General features: G+C 39.7%; 1 protein-coding gene across 2 annotated transcripts in view; it reads right to left on the bottom strand.

Moving 5' to 3' along the window:
* The window catches only part of LOC114031463 (transmembrane protein 181), a 90,954-nt gene that overhangs the window by 70,580 nt on the left and 490 nt on the right, over nucleotides 1-19,884 (bottom strand). The window contains exon 1 of one of the 2 annotated variants that reach the window (XM_027846533.1): nucleotides 1,600-1,655. The exons of the other annotated variant lie outside the window; for it this stretch is intronic. Within the exon in view, the coding sequence (XP_027702334.1) occupies nucleotides 1,600-1,607 (8 nt within the window). The 5' untranslated portion in view covers nucleotides 1,608-1,655. Of the gene's footprint in view, nucleotides 1-1,599; nucleotides 1,656-19,884 lie in introns of those variants that run through there. 2 annotated transcript variants of the gene reach the window in all.

Below are 19,884 nucleotides of genomic sequence, written 5' to 3'. Positions count from 1 at the left end.
AAGAAGACTTCCTGTAGAATGGAGAATTTTAGTTGGGACTTAAAGGAAGCCAGTGAGATTGGTAGGCAGACTGGAGAAGGAAGGCTGCTTCAGGCATGGAGGACAGCCAGAGAAAATGCTCAGGACCAAGAGATGGAGTATCTCTTTCAAGGAAGAACCAGGAAGCCAGTATCACTAGATCAAAGAGTATCTGTCAGGGAGTAAGGTGTTAGAATGGAAAGGTAGAAGGGGGATAGGTTATGAAGGGCTTTGAAGGCCAAACAGCATTTTGTGTTTGATCCTGGAGGCAACAGGAAACCACTTGAATAGGGGATAACATGATCTGACCTGTGTTTTGGGAAAATCCCTTTAGCGGCTGAATGGATGATGGACTAGAGTGGGGAGAGACTAGAGGTAGGCAGACCCACCAGCAGCTATTGCCATAGTCCAGGTGTGCGTGCTAAGGGCCTGCACTAGAGGGGTGGCAGTGTCAGAAGGGGGAGTACTGGAGAGATGCTGCAAAGGTGACATTGACAGGCCTTGGCAACAGATGGGATATGGGGATGTGGGGGGGATGGAAAGAGATAGTGAGGGGTTTGGGGTGACTCCTAGGTTGTGAACCCGAGGTCTGGGGGGTCAGGGAATGTTGCAGGGAAGAGCTTGGAGGAATCACAGATTTTGAACTGGAAGGGAATTTAAAAGTCATCAATTCCAACACCCTCATTTGAGGCAAGATTTGAACCCGGGTCTTCCTCACTCCAAGAGCCAAGCCCTAAACAATGCTGCTTTGAAAATGCCCTACACTATACACTGTAAACTACTCGAAAGCAGAGACCTGCCTTTCTGTTCCCAGAGCCTCGCACACACTTTTGGTCCAGACCTGTGACTTCATCAAGCTAATGACCTCCTAGTGTGGAAACTCCCTACGTCAATACAGAGCAGCAAACTCCTTCGTAACTAAGTGTCTTCTGCAGCCCTGAAAGGTCATGGGACTCACCCCTAGTCTCACAGCCGGTGTGCCAAGCGCCACGCTCGAACCTAGGTCTTCCTGCTGCCAAAGCCTCCATCCACTAGTCCCTCAATAAACGTTTGTTGCATTGAACCCATTCCCCTCTAAAGACCGTGAAGGGCCAGTTGTCGATGTACATCTCAGCTACCTACGGATTCCTCACCTGGGCATCCCTCTGCCCTCCCCCTCGTCCCCGTCCCCATCCCGGATCCAATGCCCCGACCTTTAGTCACTGTAGGTATCCAGGTTCCACGTGTACAAGGAGGGCCCGCCCCCCCCACCATTGCCGTCCTCCCCACCCCCCCGGCGGCTGCATACGCGCTTGCGCTGAGGAGGGAAGGGCAGCCCAACCCAAGGCCCCGCAGGGGGGGCGCCCCGGGAACGAAGCTCCAACCATATGGGGGGAGGACGGGGGGAAGGGCTCGTTCATCCCGGGGCGGAGCGGGGGGATGGGGTTGGCCTGGAAGGCAAACTTGCACAGGAGTCCCCCCTCCACCCTCCCACCAGACAGACACCAGAAACGCCTCGGTCCCACCTGGGTCCCTCCCTCCTCCTCTCCCGGCCGTCGCCGGCCTGGGTCCCTCCCCCCCGCCCCTTCGCTGGGCACTCACGGCTCCATGTCCACGCGCCGCGGCGGCTCACGCCCGCAGAGGCTTCTGCGGCTAAGGCCCGGAGCGGCGCAGCCCGAGCCCGAGCCCGAGCCGAGGCGGAGGCGGCAGAGGCGACGGCGGCGGCGGCAGCAGGCGCCCGATCAGCCGGTTCCGTAAACTCATCAGAGCGCGACGCCCGCACGCCGGAGCCGCCGCGTAGCGAGGTCACGTGGTGCGGAGACTCCGGGAGGGGATGGAGTGGAGAGGAGGGAGCGGGCCCGAGTCTGCCGTGGGGCGGCGCGCACGGGTGCGGGGCTGTGCCTGCTGAGAGTTTGTGGAGTGGCTGAACTTGGATGGTGAAAAAAATTACATCTGGATTTCCCTTAAACTGTAAACTGCAAACTGCAATTTAGCCCTCCTTTCCATGATGAATTTATTTAAAAGTAAATTTAAAAATAATCTTGTGTGTGCACATAAAGGAAGCTATATATACACACACATATGTGGGATATATATGGGTATATACATATACATGTATATGTATGTCTGTGTATGTACATATATACATGCATGCATATATATATGAAATATATTTATATCCTACATAGAGGTGCTAGGTGATGCAGTGCATAGAGCACTGCCCTGGAATCAGGAGCAGGAGTTCCAATCCCCATCTCAGACACTTCCTAGCTGTGTGACCCTGGGCAAGTCACTTAACCCTGTTTGCCTCAGTTATTCTTATGTAAAATGAGCTGGAGAAGGGAATGGAGAACCAGTACAGTATCTTTACTAAGAAAACCCCAAATGGGGTCATGAAGAGCTGGACACGATTGAACAACACACATATGAGAGAATATATCTCTATCTATATCTGTATCTATATCTATCTATCTAATCTTCCAGTTTTCAAAGAAGACCAATGGCAAAATTATCAGCCTCACTCTGGAAGAGAGTAGCAGTTCAAAAGTAAAGATGACTGGTGATGGCCCAGCATGTAGTGAATAACCTTGGCATCTTCAGTGTCTGACTGAGCTCCAAGCACTCCACCACACTTGCTTCAGCCGCCTTCTTGCCCATTGGAACAAATTGTCATCATCCACCCATTCAGCATGGAGAAGTCTTCACATGCTTGCGGTAGACATCCCCTAACTCACCATGGAGTTTGAGGTCTGTCAGTTACCCTCAACCTGGTTTAGCCTGTCTGATAAGACAGTTTTACTTGGGGGTGTGGCTGCTGTTCATGCTACAGTTTCTTGGAGTCACAGGTGAGACACCTGTGACAAGTGGACACCAAAGGTAGATGAGCAGCTCTGAAAAAGGTTCAACAAACCCTCACACCAGGTTAGGGTACTAGCCTTCTCTGAATACCCCATATACAAAGAAAGCTATATGCAGGATAAATAGGAAATAATTAAAAGAGGGGAAGCACTAGAATAACGAAGGGCTTCCTGTAGGAGACAGTATTTTAGCTGAGACTTAAAGGAAAACTTTAAAAGATTGTAAGTCACAGAGAAGATGCCAGCTTGCATTGGTAGGGGTAATTTCGTAATCCAGAAGTTCCCTATGCTAATTGAATCACAAGTCCCATATAACTTATTATATTTTTCAAAGTCTTTCCCTCATGACAACCCTACAAAGTACCTACTGCAAATATGATTTGGAATTTTAGGCTCAATAGGCAGGAGGAAGGAGGAAATAACTTGCCTAGGGTGACAGAGCCAGTCCTTGAATTTCAAGTCTTCTGACTCCAAATCTAGTGCTCTTTCCATTTCCATGCTACCTTGTGATTGCTATCAGTAATGATAACAACGCCTTAAAAATATCTGATTTCCTCACTGAGTGTTCCCTTTATCAATTAATGCATGTCAAAATCTCAGTACTAGTTTTATGATTTATAATGACCACAAACATTCATCTCCTATGGGCAGACTTCTGATGATGAGTCTTTCCAAACTTAACTAGATTGATTCTTCTCCTGTGACAGTCTATCATCATTCCCATGTTCTTTCAAGCTCATTAAGACCTGCTTTGGTTGTACCACACTGGCATAGCCTTTGAAAACCCAGAGTTACTTCTGTGCCTTGAAGAGGCATTGAAATAGGACTTCACTGGAGCATAATTGCAATAATAGTTACAATTCTTCCAAGAATAGAATCTATTGTGTAGTTCTTCACCTTACAAAACTCTCTGCCAATGGAACTTCCTTAGAAGACTTTAAGGTGCTGGTGCCTCAGATTCTCTATGAAACATAGTCCCCAACAGTAAATACTACTCTTTCCTAACTAGACTTTTAAATCTCCCCATCTCTTGTACTCAAAGTTTAAGCTCCCATGAGAGCATATCAAACATCAAAATCAGAGCATGAAAGGAGGCAGTGAATTGATGTTATAAACCTATTATATTAGGAAGCTAGTAATTGTGTACACATGTAAAAATAATCCTTCATTTCTAGAGTTGATAATACTTGAGAAAAATGCTCATCAGCTTAACATTAGTCTGATCACATTAGATAAGATGTCCCTGAATGAAAGCACAATTTTCTATCCATATGGGAGCTGGGCTATTCTAAAAAAAATGTAATAGTACAGCTTTGAAATGGTTGTGACATTTTAAAAAATTGTTTATGTTTAACACATTTCCTACAAGACAGAATAGAAGAGAACAATGCTCCCCCTAGATTTACCCACCCACCTCCCTTATATATCATGTACTCAGGAGTAAAAGTCATTAACATATGCATCTTTCACATCTGGAGATCTGTTTCTGGAAATGATTCAGTAGATGACTCATTTTTTTCACCCAAGGACATTTTCCTATATAACAAAACTGCATGGTGTCCCCAGTAGGAACTGTAGGCTTCCCTTAAATAATGCAGATCTTAATGCATAAGCCAGGTCTTCATAGTTACTATTACCTAAAATATTTAGGCAAAAGATTCTCTACTTTTGCCTGGTTTTCTGAACAAGTTAAACTAGGTTTTTCCCCCTTGAATCATCTGGATATACACTTCAGCAAATGCAACACTTTTTCTCTTCTGTGAGTTTATTATCTATGCCCTCAGAGATATAGGTGCATTTGAGACAAGAGTAGTCATGGCTAGCCTGCTACTTCTAGAAAAGGATGCCATCTTGGTAGAAGATATGGTGTGAGACAAACCATCATTTTGCTAGTCACTGACATGCTCCTCCCTCCATAGTGGGTTACCAAATCTACTCTGTGGGACACTGAACCTAGTTGGAGACCACTTCTCTGACTTCATCTCACAACTCCTGCCTAACCCCCCAGTTTTGTTGATCCCAATGAAGATTTGAAGAAGGGGCCAAGTGCAAGATAATGAGATCAAGTTTGGATGTATTGTGTTTGAGCTGCTTATAGGTATTCAAGTGGAGCTGTCCAGCAGGAAATTGATGATTTGGGACTGGAGCTCAGGGAAGAGAATAAGACTTGATATATAGATTTAGAAGCCATCTGCAAACAGATGATGCCTGAGATCATGGATGCAAAAGAGATCATCAGGGAAGTCTTTCCATACCCAAGTGAGGAAAGAATTTGGGATTAGTAAAACATCTACATAATAATAACACTAATTCTCTTCCTCATTTAGGTTCTGTGTCTTGTCAGTCTTCAGCTCCAGCTCCTGCTTCATCCAAGAGTTCTTCCACTAAATACAGACAGTGTGGTTCAGAAACTCCTCTGAGGCTAGGAGGCTTGGTTAAGGAATTCCACTTGGTCCTGTCAAGATATTAGGAGACACCCTCTTTTCCAGAACTAAGGCCTAGCAAGCAAGTTGTGCCCTGAGCTTGGCATAACAATAATCCTTTGCACTCACTCTCTGGATGATCTCATCCTCTGGCAAAATTAGGTAATTATTGTATTGCTTGACCAGCACCAGGTGTTCTCTGAGCTTGGACAACCTGCTGTATCCATATTCTGATCATGAAGCCTTGCTATGAATCAAACTTGTCTCCCTGTTGCTGTTACCCATCATTGTCAGTGCTACAGCTCACTGTGCAGCCATTGGTATAAGTACTGAGATCTCCCCATACTGCCTTGGGTCCCCCCACTAGGGGTGGGGTCTTGGCACATGTGTCCAGATCCCTCCTTGCTTGCAAGCTGTTTCCTTCACTTTGAAATTAAACTTCTGTTTGATTTCCTAACTCTCCTGTCTCAGGCCTACTTTGTTTGCCTCCAACCATCCACAGGTTAGAGGCCAGTTCAGTCTGATGGACATTAGTTGGTGTCAGAGGTAGGATTGGATATGGAACTGGCCTATTGGTCTCTCCAGTACCAGCAGGAATGGACCAGACGCCATCAGAGATTTATTTCTGCAGAGTCCAACCGTTCTCATCTCATAAGTCCTCTGCCCTTGTCCCTGCTCCAATCCTCCAAGCTCCCACCTTGGTTGAGCTCACCTTTCTTTGTGAGGAAAACTGCAGGCCCCCTTTACTGACCTAGTTCATCTCAGTTACTCTGCTAAGGATGTCCTTTCTTAAACTACACACCTCTGTTAATTGGACTCTCTGAGTGCCTCTGCTGTTTTGTTGTTATTGTTATTGTTGTTGTTTGTTTGTTTTTATTGCATGCCTCTGAACAATTGTAACTACATGCCTCTTGTCCCTGTATGTGCCTCTGTTGTTTTTTAAACTGAACACCTCTATAAAGTTGAAATTGCATGCACTAGTAACTGTGTGCCTCTGTTAAAAACCGGTAAAATTAGGATTGTAACTGCACTCTTTGTTAAAACTATCTGTGTCTGTTTGTATCTGTCTTGTCATTTTGTCTGTGTTTGTATCTCTGTAAAATGTAAAATGTCTGTGTTGTATTTGTGTTGAGCTGGATGATGTTACCTTGAAAGATTTTAAATGCAGCCAGCCAGAAAACTTCTAAGGGCTGTAGCCAAGGAGTTTAGAACACTGGAAAAGCTCATTAGCTTTCATGCCTGAAGCAATTGTCCCAGTAGGTAGAACTAATTCCCACTTTAGGCTTTCCTTGGGAAATTAGGTTATAAGAAAAGAGAAAAAGAAAAAAATCTGCAAGACACTTTTTCTGTCATTTCAGCTTTGGCTATGTTGAAATTACAAAAATAAAGTCAGATAATCAAAGTTTGTAGAACTACTAAAAACATTTTAGCAGATTAAGGAGTCTGATGATTAATTATTTTAAGATTGCAGGGGAGAACCCCTGAGATCTTGGGGTAGTTCTAGGAACTCACTCATTTCTGAAATATCTTAATAAGCTTTGGGGTACCACTCTGTAGAATTTTTTAAGGAAAAATAAGGATTGGATTTTATAAAAGTTTTAAAAGTAAATGGCAAGATCAATAGCTTCATTTTTCTAGGGCAATGAAGGAAGGCAGCTCATTTGGAAGCAAGCCCAGAGTGAAGAAAGAAAAAAAAAAAGGTAAATGGTTTGCACCTTACAGCAACCTCTTGTTAATCCTTCTTTGGCATTTTTGGCCATGAAAAGAGAAAAGATTGTTTAAACCAAAGAGACTCCTGTGACTCCCCTAGATCAAGAGACCTTCTCCCAATTAACCCCTCCCATCCCAAATCAGATTCCCAAATACTGGTATTGAAAAAAAAATACTGGAAAAATGTAGGGAAATTTGAATTACATTCTGGTTGCAGAAAATTATTAGCTGTATAATCTTAGGCAAATTATCTTATCTTTGATCTGTAAGGAGAAAAATAACAATGGTAGTTATCATTGTGAAGATCAAAATGATATAATGATTGTAAAGTGTTTAACACAGTGACTGGCATATTCTAAGCACTATATTATTATTATTTCTTTAATTGAATATAATTGTTCCATACCTGATAACTCTAAAGTGGTTTTAAAATGCCAAAAGTAATCATAAGATCATTGATTTTTCTATGTGATAATTTGAAAATGCAATTGATGTCATCTGAAGTTTTGCTTCAGGTTTTAAATGTTGTTTATGTTATTATTTTATTTCTAATTCTCTTATATAGTTATTACATAGTATATTATATAATTATATATAATTATATTCTATAATATTCTATAGTATACTATTATATAGTAATTTTCTTATATTCTCTTATATTATACAATATAGTGAAATTTAAGAGACCGTTGTAATGGAAATGCTGTCAGAAAAAACAACTTTTTAATCTGTATGCTGTTACACATGAATTGGGCTTTTAAAAGGATGGGATAAAAATAGATATTTGAAAATTGTTAAATATTTAATAAGGTAAATTTTGTTATAAAGCAGTTAATAAATTTACTATAATAGCAAGTTTTCATTTGAAATTTTTGGCTATTATGAAAGTGTTTATAGTGGTTTAAAGATGTAGCTTCAACATATTAATGATGAACCAACTATCAAGTATTTGTTGTTTGTACCTGGGAAGAGTTTTGGATTGGGAATGACTGAACAAATTGTGGTATATGAATGTCATGGAATACTACTGTGCTATAAAAAATGATGAGCAGGCAGATTTCAGAAAAACCTAGAAAGACTTACATGAACTGATGCTCAGTGAAGTGAGCAGAACCAGGAAACCATTGTACACAGTAACTGCAACATTGTGCTATGATCACCTATGATAGACTTAGCTCTTCTCAGCAGTACAGTGATCTAAGACAGTTCCAAAAGACTCATGATGGAAAATGCTATCCACATCCAGAGAAAGAACTATGGAGTCTAAATGCAGATTGAAGCATATTACTTTCACTTTTTTTTGGTTTGTTTTTTTTCTTTCTCATGGTTTTTCTCTTTTGTTCTGATTCTTCTTTCACAACATGACTAATGTGGAAATATGTTTAACGTGACTGTACATATATGATCTGTATCAGATGGCTTGCTATCTTGGTGGGGGAAGGGAGGGAAGAAGAAAAATCTGGAATTCAAAATATTACAAAAATGAATGTTGAAAACTTTCTTTACATGTAATTGGAAAAAATACTATTAAGTGCAAAAGAAAAAAAAAGAAAAGTTTTAGCCTAGGTAGGATCCTCTTAACTCTATTTCCCCATTGTGCTATTTCCTTTCTGAAAAAGAAATTTCCCCACCTAGTTAATCCTGAGCCTTGCTACACCCCGTGACTACATGTTTGACTATCAGATATGACTCATGCCTGGAATCAAACAGAGCTAAGGGAGTTGTGATATATGACATTGTTATAACTATGTCCTTTTTCCTTTTATAGAAAATTTCTATAATCAAGAAGTTTTGTAAGTACAATACTAAATCTATTAAATAATAGATTGACACTGGAGCATCTCTAAGTTACTATAATAGGATGCAAGTATGAATATCTTTCAATTTTAGCCTGTATTTGTGGTCAAATTATAATATAGGGATGATATCCTCTTGAGGGGGCAATGATTAGATAAAGTAATAAGACAAAGATGTAATGTAAAACGTTTTCTAGATAAATGGAATAGTAAATTTTGGGAAAGCAACAGGATTAAACTGTTTTCTCTAAGAACTATATACTTATTACAAATTTATTTATCATGGAAATCCAGGCTTTGAGTATGTTTTAGTAATAAGTTCTTAATTGGATTAAGGATTTATTAATTAAGGATTAGAGAAGTTACACATGTGTCGATAATGGTAAAGAAAGTGAAATTATTTTCCCATTTTTAAGGCATCTGTCTGATAATCTTAAAGTGCAGAAAAGTTCATTTTGCAGTTGGACCCTCATAAATTTTTAAAAGATTCTTATATCAGGTATAGGATTTAGGTAAGGATAAAAACAGAAAATGGTATATAAACTGAAATTCTCTGAAGTTTCAGAATCATCTAGGAACCTCTAGATTTGTAACCAGAGAAGCAGAGACCCCTTTAGAGATGTCCTGAGAATAAAGCCTATTGTCAAAGAAAAGATATCTGGGGACTAGATAACTACATGAGACATCTGGGACTCAAGAAGTGCTGATTAAATGGACTTTGAGAATGGGTTACTAGGATACAAGGAAATAACGTTAGTTAACATTGTTGGTAATTATTGTATTGGTTTGCATGGTTTATATTTAAGTTTTCTTGATTGCCTTGGTGACATGCAAATTTCCTTTCTCAGAACTAGTCCACTGTGAGTCCTTTAAGTAGTTTGATCTGAACCTTACTTAATGTAATTATACAGTTATGGGAATTGTGAGAAAACTTTTTACATTGTTTGAATCTAGCACTGTGTGGCTGGGAAACTATGTGCTCTTTAGAGACTCTTAACTTGGGCAGCTAGGTGGAGCAGAGGATAGAGCATCAGCCCTGGATTCAGGAGGACCTGAGTTCAAATCTGGCCTCAAACACATAACACTTACTAGCTGTGTGACCCTGGGCAAGTCACTTAACCCCATTGCCTAGCCAAAAAAAAAAAAAATAGAGACTCTTAACTAAGAACCTTTGTTATGCTGACCAGAAACTCAGATTCAAAGATTGATGCAAGAAGTTTTCTCTAAGGGCCCCCACCAGGTCCTTCTGACTACTCTCACAGCTGCCAAACTTGTGAGTGTGGACTCCTAGATTATCTGAAGAAAGCTCTTACTCTGAGTGAACAGCAGAACGCTCTGGGGACCTCAATGTTTGTCTAGTATGGACCCAGAAGCAGCCAACATCTGGTTGAGGCAGCTGTCCCAAAATTCTAAATGAGGGGTGAGTATACTGTTCTAGTTTTTCTTCTTCTCCCCTTTTGTTATGTGCCCAACCCCCAAGGCCCTAATTCAAGCATGTTTTGTCATTTTCTCCCTCTACATTCTTGCCCCCCCTTTTCTGTTTGCAAGCAATGGCTAAACAAGACCTATTACTGTAACTGTTTATGGTCTTTGCCCTATTGTGAGTTTTGCAGTTATACCTGGGACATGCTTCCCTGATAGGTCCCTTCAAGGAACTAACCCCCTGGGCAACATCTCATCCGGATCCAACTGGTCTCTCATGGCATATTGGCTTATACCTGCCTCTCCTTTATTGGCCAGAAAGGTGGGGGTTCTTTCAGACTCCCTCCTTTTTGCCAAAATGGGGAAATGTCAAGGTATTAGGAAACACCCTGTTTTCCAGAGCTAAGGGCCAGCAAGCAAGCTGTGCCCTGAGCTTGGCATAACAACAATCCTTTGTGCTCACCCTCTGGATGATCTCATCCTCTGGCAAAATCATGTAATTATTGTATTGCTTTGACCAGCACCAGACGTTCTCTGAGCTTGACAAGCACCTGCTGTATCCATATTCTGATCATGAAACCCTGCTATGAATCAAACTTGTCTCATTATTGCTGTTACCCCTCATTGTCAAGGCTGCAGTTCACTGTGCATATAAGTGTTAAAATCTCCCCATACTGTCTCGGGTCCCCCCAGTAGGGGTGGGGCCTTGACACATGTGTCCAGATCCCTCCTTGCTTGCAAGCTGTTTCCCTCACTTTGAAATTAAACTTCTACTTGATTCCTGACTCTCCTGTCTCTGGCCTACTGTGTTTGGCTCCAGCCATCCACAGGTGAGAGCCTACTTCGATCTGGTTGATAGTCCTCTCTATTCATCTGTTTCCTAAGGGACCATGTGCACTTCTCCATGCAGCTTTACTCCAGAGAATCAAGTTCTTCCATGTATTAAAGAGCTTCTCTCCAATCTCCCAGATCTATTCTTTCTTCCCTTGTCTCTGTAATCCTTAAAAAAAATTCAAAGGTATATTAGAGGGGTATGAACTGACTATAAGTCAATCAGTTATCCTCCATGGGGTGATAGTGGAACAACCAAGGACAAGACAAGGAGTTTAATTCCTTATTCTGAAGACATTATCAATACAAAAGAAAAAAAGTCCTCATCTATGGAAGTAGTGTGATATTTTATACCTTGGATAGGGAAATATCAATTCCAGAGTGAAGTCCACATTGTCGGGATAAAGTAGAACTTTTGTATTTTGTATAAGGAGACACCATCAGTGCCAGAACAAAGTCTTCATTAATGGAGGCAATAAAGACCCAGGAAAAGGTCTAGGTGCACCTACCTACATCATGTTTAAAGGACAATTGTACAACTATGCAATAAGCAATCAATAAATGAAATTAAGTATTAAAGAAATCAGTCCTATCTAGGGATCAATTAGATCCTTATAAGCAAACAAGTCAAAGATTAGATAGATTTGTATTAGAGTAGAAACTATACCAAACCAAAAAAAAAAAAAAAACCAAACAACTAAACGTAGCATAATTTCATTACGTGTACCACAGAAAGAACAGCTGTCCTCTAGGGAAATGCCTCCTACATAAGCCTTTTGGAATTTAAGAAGCAACTCAAAACATCTGATGGAAGCTTACACACTACTTCATATTGGTTAAAAAGGAAATGTAGATCTAAAAGAAGCAGCAGAGTAACACTATGCTAAAGTAACATCAAGATTCCACTAGGGTACCATATTGGTGATTCAGTGCTAACATGCTTCCCTCCAAAGCAGAAGGCCTGGATTAAATGCCCAGCCCATGCTTACATAATATTCCCAGTACCTTATATATAGTGATCACTTAACAAATGTTTGTCGAGTTGATTTGAATGTCTGTCTATGTGGAAATGCATAAGTCTAAGAACAAAAGCCTTTGGTTGAAGGTAGACTATAAATAGAATATAAAGGAGCTCCCTTCATAGAATGCAAGTTCCTTGAGGGTAGAGACTATTTTGTTTTTATCTTTGTATCCCCCAGGGTCTAGAATAGTGCCTTGCACAAGGTAGGTACTTAATAAGTGTTTGTTGAATTTTCTGACTTGAAAGTTTTTTTTTTTTCTTAAAGAGAAGCAAATGATATTGTGGGAGTATAATGTATACCACTGAGACAGATGGAGGATATGGGCAACGCCTTCTAGATATAGATAGTTAAAATAGCACAGAGATAAGATTTTGTAGTAATAGAGGATTTCTACTAAAAACAAAACATCTGAGAAATTATTGACTTATCTTTCTAATAATTTCATCCAAAATGTGGAAAATTAGTGAGATGGATGGGTTTAGCAGAAAGCTAAGTTCTATTTTGGGACTATTGGAGATACCTACAGGACATACAGTTGGAAGTGTCCAGTAAGCAGTTCATATGTGGAGCTCAGGAGAAAGACTAGAGCTTTAAATATATATCTGGGTTTCATCACCATAGAGATAATAACTGAATCCACGACAGATGATAGTATAATTGAGATAGAGGGTATAGAGAGAGAAGGGAAGGGGATACAGGACATAACCTTGGGATACAGTTGCATGTTAGGGGCAGAATATGAATGATAATCCATCAAAGAAGACTGAGAAACTTTAACCAGACATGTAGAATGAAAACCAAGAGAGGGCAGACTATGTGGAAGGAGAGGATGATCAACAGTAGCAAATGCTGAAGAGGTCAAGAAGGATTAGGAGTAAGGAAAGGTCATTGTATTTGTCAATTAAGAGGTCAATAGTTGCTTTGGAAAGAGAAGTCTTAGTTGAGTAACAAGCCTTGAAGCCAGAATGCAAGGGGTCAAGAAATGAGTAAGAGAATTTCTGACCAAAATGACTGCTTGAACAGCCCCCAACAGGCAAACCCTAAAAATCACACCAGACCAAATAATGATCAAGAAATTCAATGAGAAACTACTGTAAGTGGCTTCTTCCACACAATAACTCCACAAAAAGTCAGGCGGAAGCCTGTGGGCAATCAGAAAGAGGATATGGCTAGTAAAACTAAGTCTAGCACAAGGTAACAAGCCAGAAGCCTTCCAGAGTAACCAAAGATTTGCCAGAGATATTTGTATCCTACAGATCTCTGTATCCCAAAGCAATAATAGAGGAGGATTTCTCCAGGAAAACTCCAATGTGTTAAATATCCAAGCAGTACTTTGGGAAGCCATCAGCAGTAACAGCAATAGGTATGATCACAGTAGTTCTTAGACAAGAAAACCTTAGGCCTAAAGGTTCCAAGTTCTATAGCATTCTGTCCTGAAATGCCAGAGAGATCCCTGAAGATTCAAAGTGTTTAACCTTAAATATCTGGGAAGAACTATATTGCACTACACAGAATTTCAGAATAGTTAGCTAAGATAGAACTCTAGTGATTAATGAATTAGAATAGAAAAAATATATATGCATCTCAGCTATGTATAGTACCTTTATCAAAATTGACCATGTGTTAGGGTATAAAAAAACCTCACATATAAATGCAGAAAAGCAGAAATATTAAACACATCCTTTACTGACCACAGTACAAAAAACCTTATTTAATAAATGGTCTTTGAGGAGAGGATTAAAATTAATTGAAGATTAAAAAACTTAATCCTAGAGAATTCATGGCACAAAGAACAAATCATAGAAAAAAGAAACAAAAATGTTATCAAGAAAATGAAAAAATGTGTAGTGGTTAGATAATTGACCTCAGAATCAGGAAGACCTGGGTTCAAGTCCCTTCTTTGGTATATATAGGTTGCATCAGCTTGGTAAGTCACTTAACCTCTCAATGCTCTGGCAACTTTCAGAGGGCTAACTTGCAGGGAAGGTGTTGATTGTGGTAGAGGGAGTTTCCTCATCAATTACAGTGTCTTCTTTGACATTGAAATCACAAATTCAATACCTTTCCTTATTCCTATTTATTTGAATATATTTTGTACATATTTCATATAAAATTATATATATAGTACATATATATGTATGTATACATATATATGTGTATATATAGATATATGCTGTCTCTCCAACATAACGTAAAATCCTTGAAGATAGAGACATTCATTTTTTGTCTTTGTGTCTCCAAAGTCAAACCCAGCGGCAGACATATAGTAGACACTTATAAATACTTGTTGATTGATTTGGAAGTTTTCAATATTCTAATCTTTGCCAATATTTCTTCTCATTTCTATTTGGGTATATAGAATAGAGCTACTGAGTTATAACCTTTTCTGGTTTTGTACACCAAAACTATAAGAAAGAAAGAAGAAAATGCTTCAGCTGTGAAAACCAATTTTCTAATATGTTTTCTCCAATTGACCATGAGGGAGCAGTATGGCAGAGTAAAAAGGTTCCAGTGTCTGGAGTCAGAAACATCAGGTTTGAAAGTTTACTTAATTAGTTGTGTGACCTTAGGCATCTCTTAATCTCTCTGAGCTCCAGTTTTCTCACCTGTAAAAGCAGGATTAGAATGCTTTCACTTCTTATCTTATTTATAGAATCATAGACGTCAGAATTGTAAGGAACTTCAGAAGTCATGAGACCCAACCTATACCTAAGCAGGAATCCTCTTTATATCATACTCAACTATTGATAATCTAGCCTTTGCTTGAAGATCTTAAGTGAGAGGAAAATATTTACCCGTTGTGGCAGCCTCTATTTCACTTTGGGATATCTCAAATTGTTAGTATTTCCTTGTATCAAACCTAAATGTGTTTGTCTACAACTTCTGCCCAGTGCTTTGGCCCTTGGGGTAAAATCAGAACATGGTCAATCCATCTTCCAGATACTAGAAGAGAGTTATTTTGTTGTCTCTAAATCTCTCTTCCAGGTTAAATCTCTCCAGTTCCTTCAATCAATCCTCATGAGACTCTCCAGGCCCTTCAAATGCAGTGCCCAGAAATCATCACAATATTCCAGAAGTGGTCCAAACAGGACAGAGTAGGGCAAGATTGTCAAGTCGCGAGGATGATGCCACTGTAAATGTCAACTAAAGATGAACCTGTTTCTACTTTTGAGCCATGTCAGTTTACCCAAAGAATAAGTAAAACCAATTATAGAAACAGAAAAAACAACCCTATGATTCCTTTACTGAATTATTATTAACCCTTCATCTTTTCTATTACCATCTGAGGCCATGCAGTGCAACAGGAAAAAACAATGACTTTGCAATCAGAGGGACTGAGTTCAAATCCCACCTTTAGTGCTTTCTACCTGTGTGACTCAGGGCAAGTCACTTAACCTCCGTAGGCCTCAGTTTTCTCACCTGTAAAATGCAGGAATTGGGCTTTAAGGTCCCTTCTACCTCTAAATCTGGGATCCCATGTTTGTTCATCTACCCAATGTTCAGCCTTGCCAAGACCTGAAACTTTTTCTGGACAAAAACAAGAGAAAAAGAAAGCAGGTTCTCTCACTGGGTCTGATTTACATGTGTAATTTTTATATTCTCATTCATTTCAGCCTAGTGAATAATTTTATTGTTTTTGAAGTGACAGAAAGAGTAGAGAACTCCAGATTTCAGAGACATCTACTTGGAGTGTGTTTACTGGAATTGAGAAGAGAAACTTGAAGATCAAATCATATCTGGAAATTAAAGCAACAGGTTAGTAAAATTGTTGGCTTCAAATTCCCCAAGAACAGAGGGTCATAGGAAAAACCTGCTAACTAAATTTCACAAGTCACTGATGTATATGAACAGTCAAAAGCTCATGTTCATTTCATAGGACTGATGGTGAGTCCTTAGATCATAAAGTAGTTTTCCAAAGGTACAAACTTACACAGCTAATACGCAACTAGTTCCAAAGTTAACTGATATGCAACTAGTCTTTTGGAAAAAGTGCCTTAACAGCCTTGTCTTTTCCCTCTCCTGCTTGCTAAGAAGTTGCCCAGAATTTTCTGAAAGTCCAGATATCCCCCTGGAGAAAAAGAATACTAATCAGAGACATTACAGGCAGCATGTTGTCTGATTATAAAGTTTTCTGGAAGTCCTGAGGTCCCCCCGAGACAGTAGAAGCAGCTTGAAAATAGGGTCCAGGACTCTTGGGTTCTAGGCATAATTCTGCAACTAATTAGCTGTGTGCTCTAGAGCAAATCACTTCACCTCTCTGGCCTCAGGGTCTCTATTGGTAAAAGGAAAAGGTTGAATGAGATTACTTTTAAGGTTCTTCCCAGATCATTGTAGGTCTGAAGAGTAAAGGTAGTAGCAGTCCTACTTTGTAGCCAGATTGCACACTCTCCAAATAGAAACCTAGTAATACTAATAATACATACAATAGTTGTTTACAATTAACTTAGCACTTTTTTAGAAATGGGATTAAATTTATGTTGTGTGGCTTCAAAGTAAGCAAGAATTTCCAATTGATTAGAACTGTCTGCAGATGAAATGGGCTGTCTCTGAGGTAGTGTACTCTGTACCACTGGAAGTGTTGAAATAGAGATTGGATACTTTTTAAATGTATTGTAGAGATACTTTTTAAATATATTGTAAATATATTAAATATATTTTTAAATATATTGTAGAGTAAATATATTGTATCAGAAAAAGTTTGGACTATATAACCTTTGGGATCCCTTCCAGCTCTGAGACAGTATGATTCTATGCTTTCAAAACAATTCTGTGAGGAAGGTAGTGACAATATCAGCCTATTTCATAGCTAAGGAAACTGAGTTACATAGAGATTAACTGACGTTCCTAAGATCACAAAATTCATAGGCGACTAAGTCAAAGCTAGATGTTCTAGTTCCAAGTCTGGTGTTATTTCATATTTTTTTGTATCTTGTTAGGCAGAATATTTGGATAGGAACTGAAGGTCTTTTTCCTTCTATTGTAGAGATCTAAATGTAAAAAAACAGTTCCAAAGGGAAACCCCATGGAAAGAGAACTTGGATTTGGAAACAGAGAACCTAAGCTCAAAACTGGGCTTTGTGGTCTTAGGCAAGTTACTAAATCTCTGGGGGCCTCAGTTTCCTCATCTATAAAATGAGGAAATTGGACTAGATAACTTCTAAGGTCCTTTCTAGCTGTACATCCATTATCTATGAGTCTAAGAAATCCTAAGTGGCAAAATAAGCCAAATTCTTGTGTTTTCAGAAAGAGGAAGAAGATTGGCCAAAGAAATATGTGTGAGACCCTTCTAAGAAGAAATTCAATCTGTGTGAACCCAGAGCATTATAATTGGCTATAGGTTACATTTGAAAGAGGATGGATGTTTTATTTTGGGGTGATCCTTAAAGAAATTTTGAAAAAGAATGATCATAAAATCATAGATTCAGAACTAAAAGGGACCTTAGAAGTTACCTATTCCAAAGCCACCATTTTATAGATGGAGAAAATGAAGCCCTGAGAAACTTGCTCATCATTACACAAGTGGTCATTAAAATTCAAATTCAAGTCCTCTGACTCCAAATCTAGTACCTTCTCTGGGTGTGTATATGAAAAGTAGCTAAAGATGGTACCTCTACCAATTTGGTACATTTCAACTAATTCAGGTAACTAGGTGGTACAGTGGATAGAGTGCTGGGCCTGGAGGCAGGAAGACTCATCTTCCTAGGTTCAGATCTGGCTTCAGACACTTCCTTGCTGTGTCACCCCGGACAAGTCACTTAACCCTGTGTGCCTCAGTTTCCTCATCTGTAAAATGAGCTGGAGAAGGAAATGGCAAACCACTCTAGTATCTTTACCAAGAAAACCCAAATGGAGTAATGAAGAATTGTATATGACTGAAAAAAAACTTAACCACAAAATCAATTAATTCATTTGTCATCCTTAAAAGAAATAACTATTAAAATTAGAATTGTAGATCTGGAAGAAATCTTAGAAATCATCTAATTCAGCTGTTTTACAGATGAGGAAAGGCATAAATGGTATGTTTATCATAGATAATAACAAAGTTAACACCTTTATAGCAATTAAAGGTTTGTAAAATACTCTGATCATATTTGATCTTCACAAACAACCTTGTGAAGTAGGTGACATGACGTAAAACTGGGAGAGACAGCACATTGGAAGAGAGTCAGGATACAAAAAGATTTTTAACAGGAAAGAATATTGACATAAATATAAATCTAAGAGGAAAAGATATAAAGTCTTACACTTGAGTTGAAAAAATCAACTATGCAAATACAAGATGGGGAAGGTATGACTAGATCATCTGAAAAAAGACCTAGAGATTATGATGGATTGCATAATTAAATCTACAGTGTGATGAGGCAGCCAAGGAGTCTAAAGTGATACTAGGGGGCATCAAGAGAGGAATAATGTCCAGGACTTGGCAGGTGATAGTGCCACTGTACTCTGCTCTGATCAGAACATATTTGGAGTATGGTTCAATGGTTTGGAGTGTGGTTCAATTCTGTGGGCAGCTAGGTGACACAGAGGATAGAACATTGGGCTTGGAGTTGGAAAGATCTGAATTCAAATCTGGCCTCAGACACTAGCTGTGTGACCCTGTGCAAGTCACTTAATACTTTTTACCTCAGTTTCCTCATCTCTGAAATGAGCTGGAGATGGAAATGGCAAACCATTCCAGTATCTTTGCCAAGAAAACCCCAAATAGGATCATGAATAACTGGACACAACTGAACAACAACATTCAATTCTGTGCACTATATTTTAGAAAGAACATTGACATGTAGGAGAATGTCCAGAAGGGGGTGAAGTGCATGCCCTATAAGAATCAGTAAAAAATATTGAAGGTGTTTAGCTTGGTGGGAAAAGAAGACTCAGGAGTTACATGATAGCAGTCTTCAAATATTTGAAGGTGCACCTCATGATTTTGCTTCTCCCAGAGGGCAGAAGTAGGGCAATTGGTTAAAAACAAGCAAATTTAGGATTGGCGTAAGGAAAAACTTAACAATTTGGGGTCTCTGAAAGTGTCATGGGCTGCCTCCAGAGTTCCTCCTCTCTAGAGGTTTTCAAGCAAATTCTAGATCTCCAGTATTCGGGTCTGTTGTCATGGGGATCTTGTTAAGGTGTAGGTTGGACTAGAAGGCCTGTGAGGTCTCTTCCAACTCTGAAATTCTGTGATTTTTGGAAATGCTTCTATGATCACACAATAAAACATTCGATCAGAATCACACAGCAGCAGATCTGGAACTAGAACCCAGTCCTGTAAAGTGCTTTGTTCCACTGCACCAGCCTGCTGAGTTAGAAAAATGTTCAAGCATTTGTATGGTTGACTATGTTATAACTAAGATGGAATACCGGCCTGAGAAATCTTAGTGTCATGCTTTGAGTCTATGGCAATATTCTACAAGTCCTCACCTTGAGTATTAATTAAAATAAGAAGTCAACAAGAACAAAAGAAAACATGAAACACAAGGACAGCCAAAACAATCACTCTTCAAATATATCTTATCACGGGCAGTGTTTCATAGGTGGCTCCAGCAGGCCTAAGGCATAAGCAGGGAACAAGGATAGTGGAAATGATAGGAGGGCAGAAGAGGAAGGGAAGCAGGTACCGACAGCGGGAGGAAAAAGATGGTGGGAAAGTGGCCGGGGGGCTCCACAGAGATTGCCTAAGGAAGCCCCCTCCCCCACTTTTCCCAGGAATGAAGAACGGCCCTTCATAGAGAGTTCCTGTGACCAATGACTGCTGGATTCCTAAACCAACTCTTCCAGCCTCAGAAATATTCTGAGAGCCCCAGATGGGCGAAGACTCGCCTGTCCAAGC

The sequence above is a fragment of the Vombatus ursinus genome, unplaced genomic scaffold (genome assembly GCF_900497805.2).
Source record: "Vombatus ursinus unplaced genomic scaffold, bare-nosed wombat genome assembly UNPS02015175.1, whole genome shotgun sequence".
Taxonomy (NCBI): domain Eukaryota; kingdom Metazoa; phylum Chordata; class Mammalia; order Diprotodontia; family Vombatidae; genus Vombatus; species Vombatus ursinus.
The sequence above is the reverse complement of the archived record's forward strand: the minus strand, read 5'-3'. Positions and strand labels throughout refer to the sequence as shown.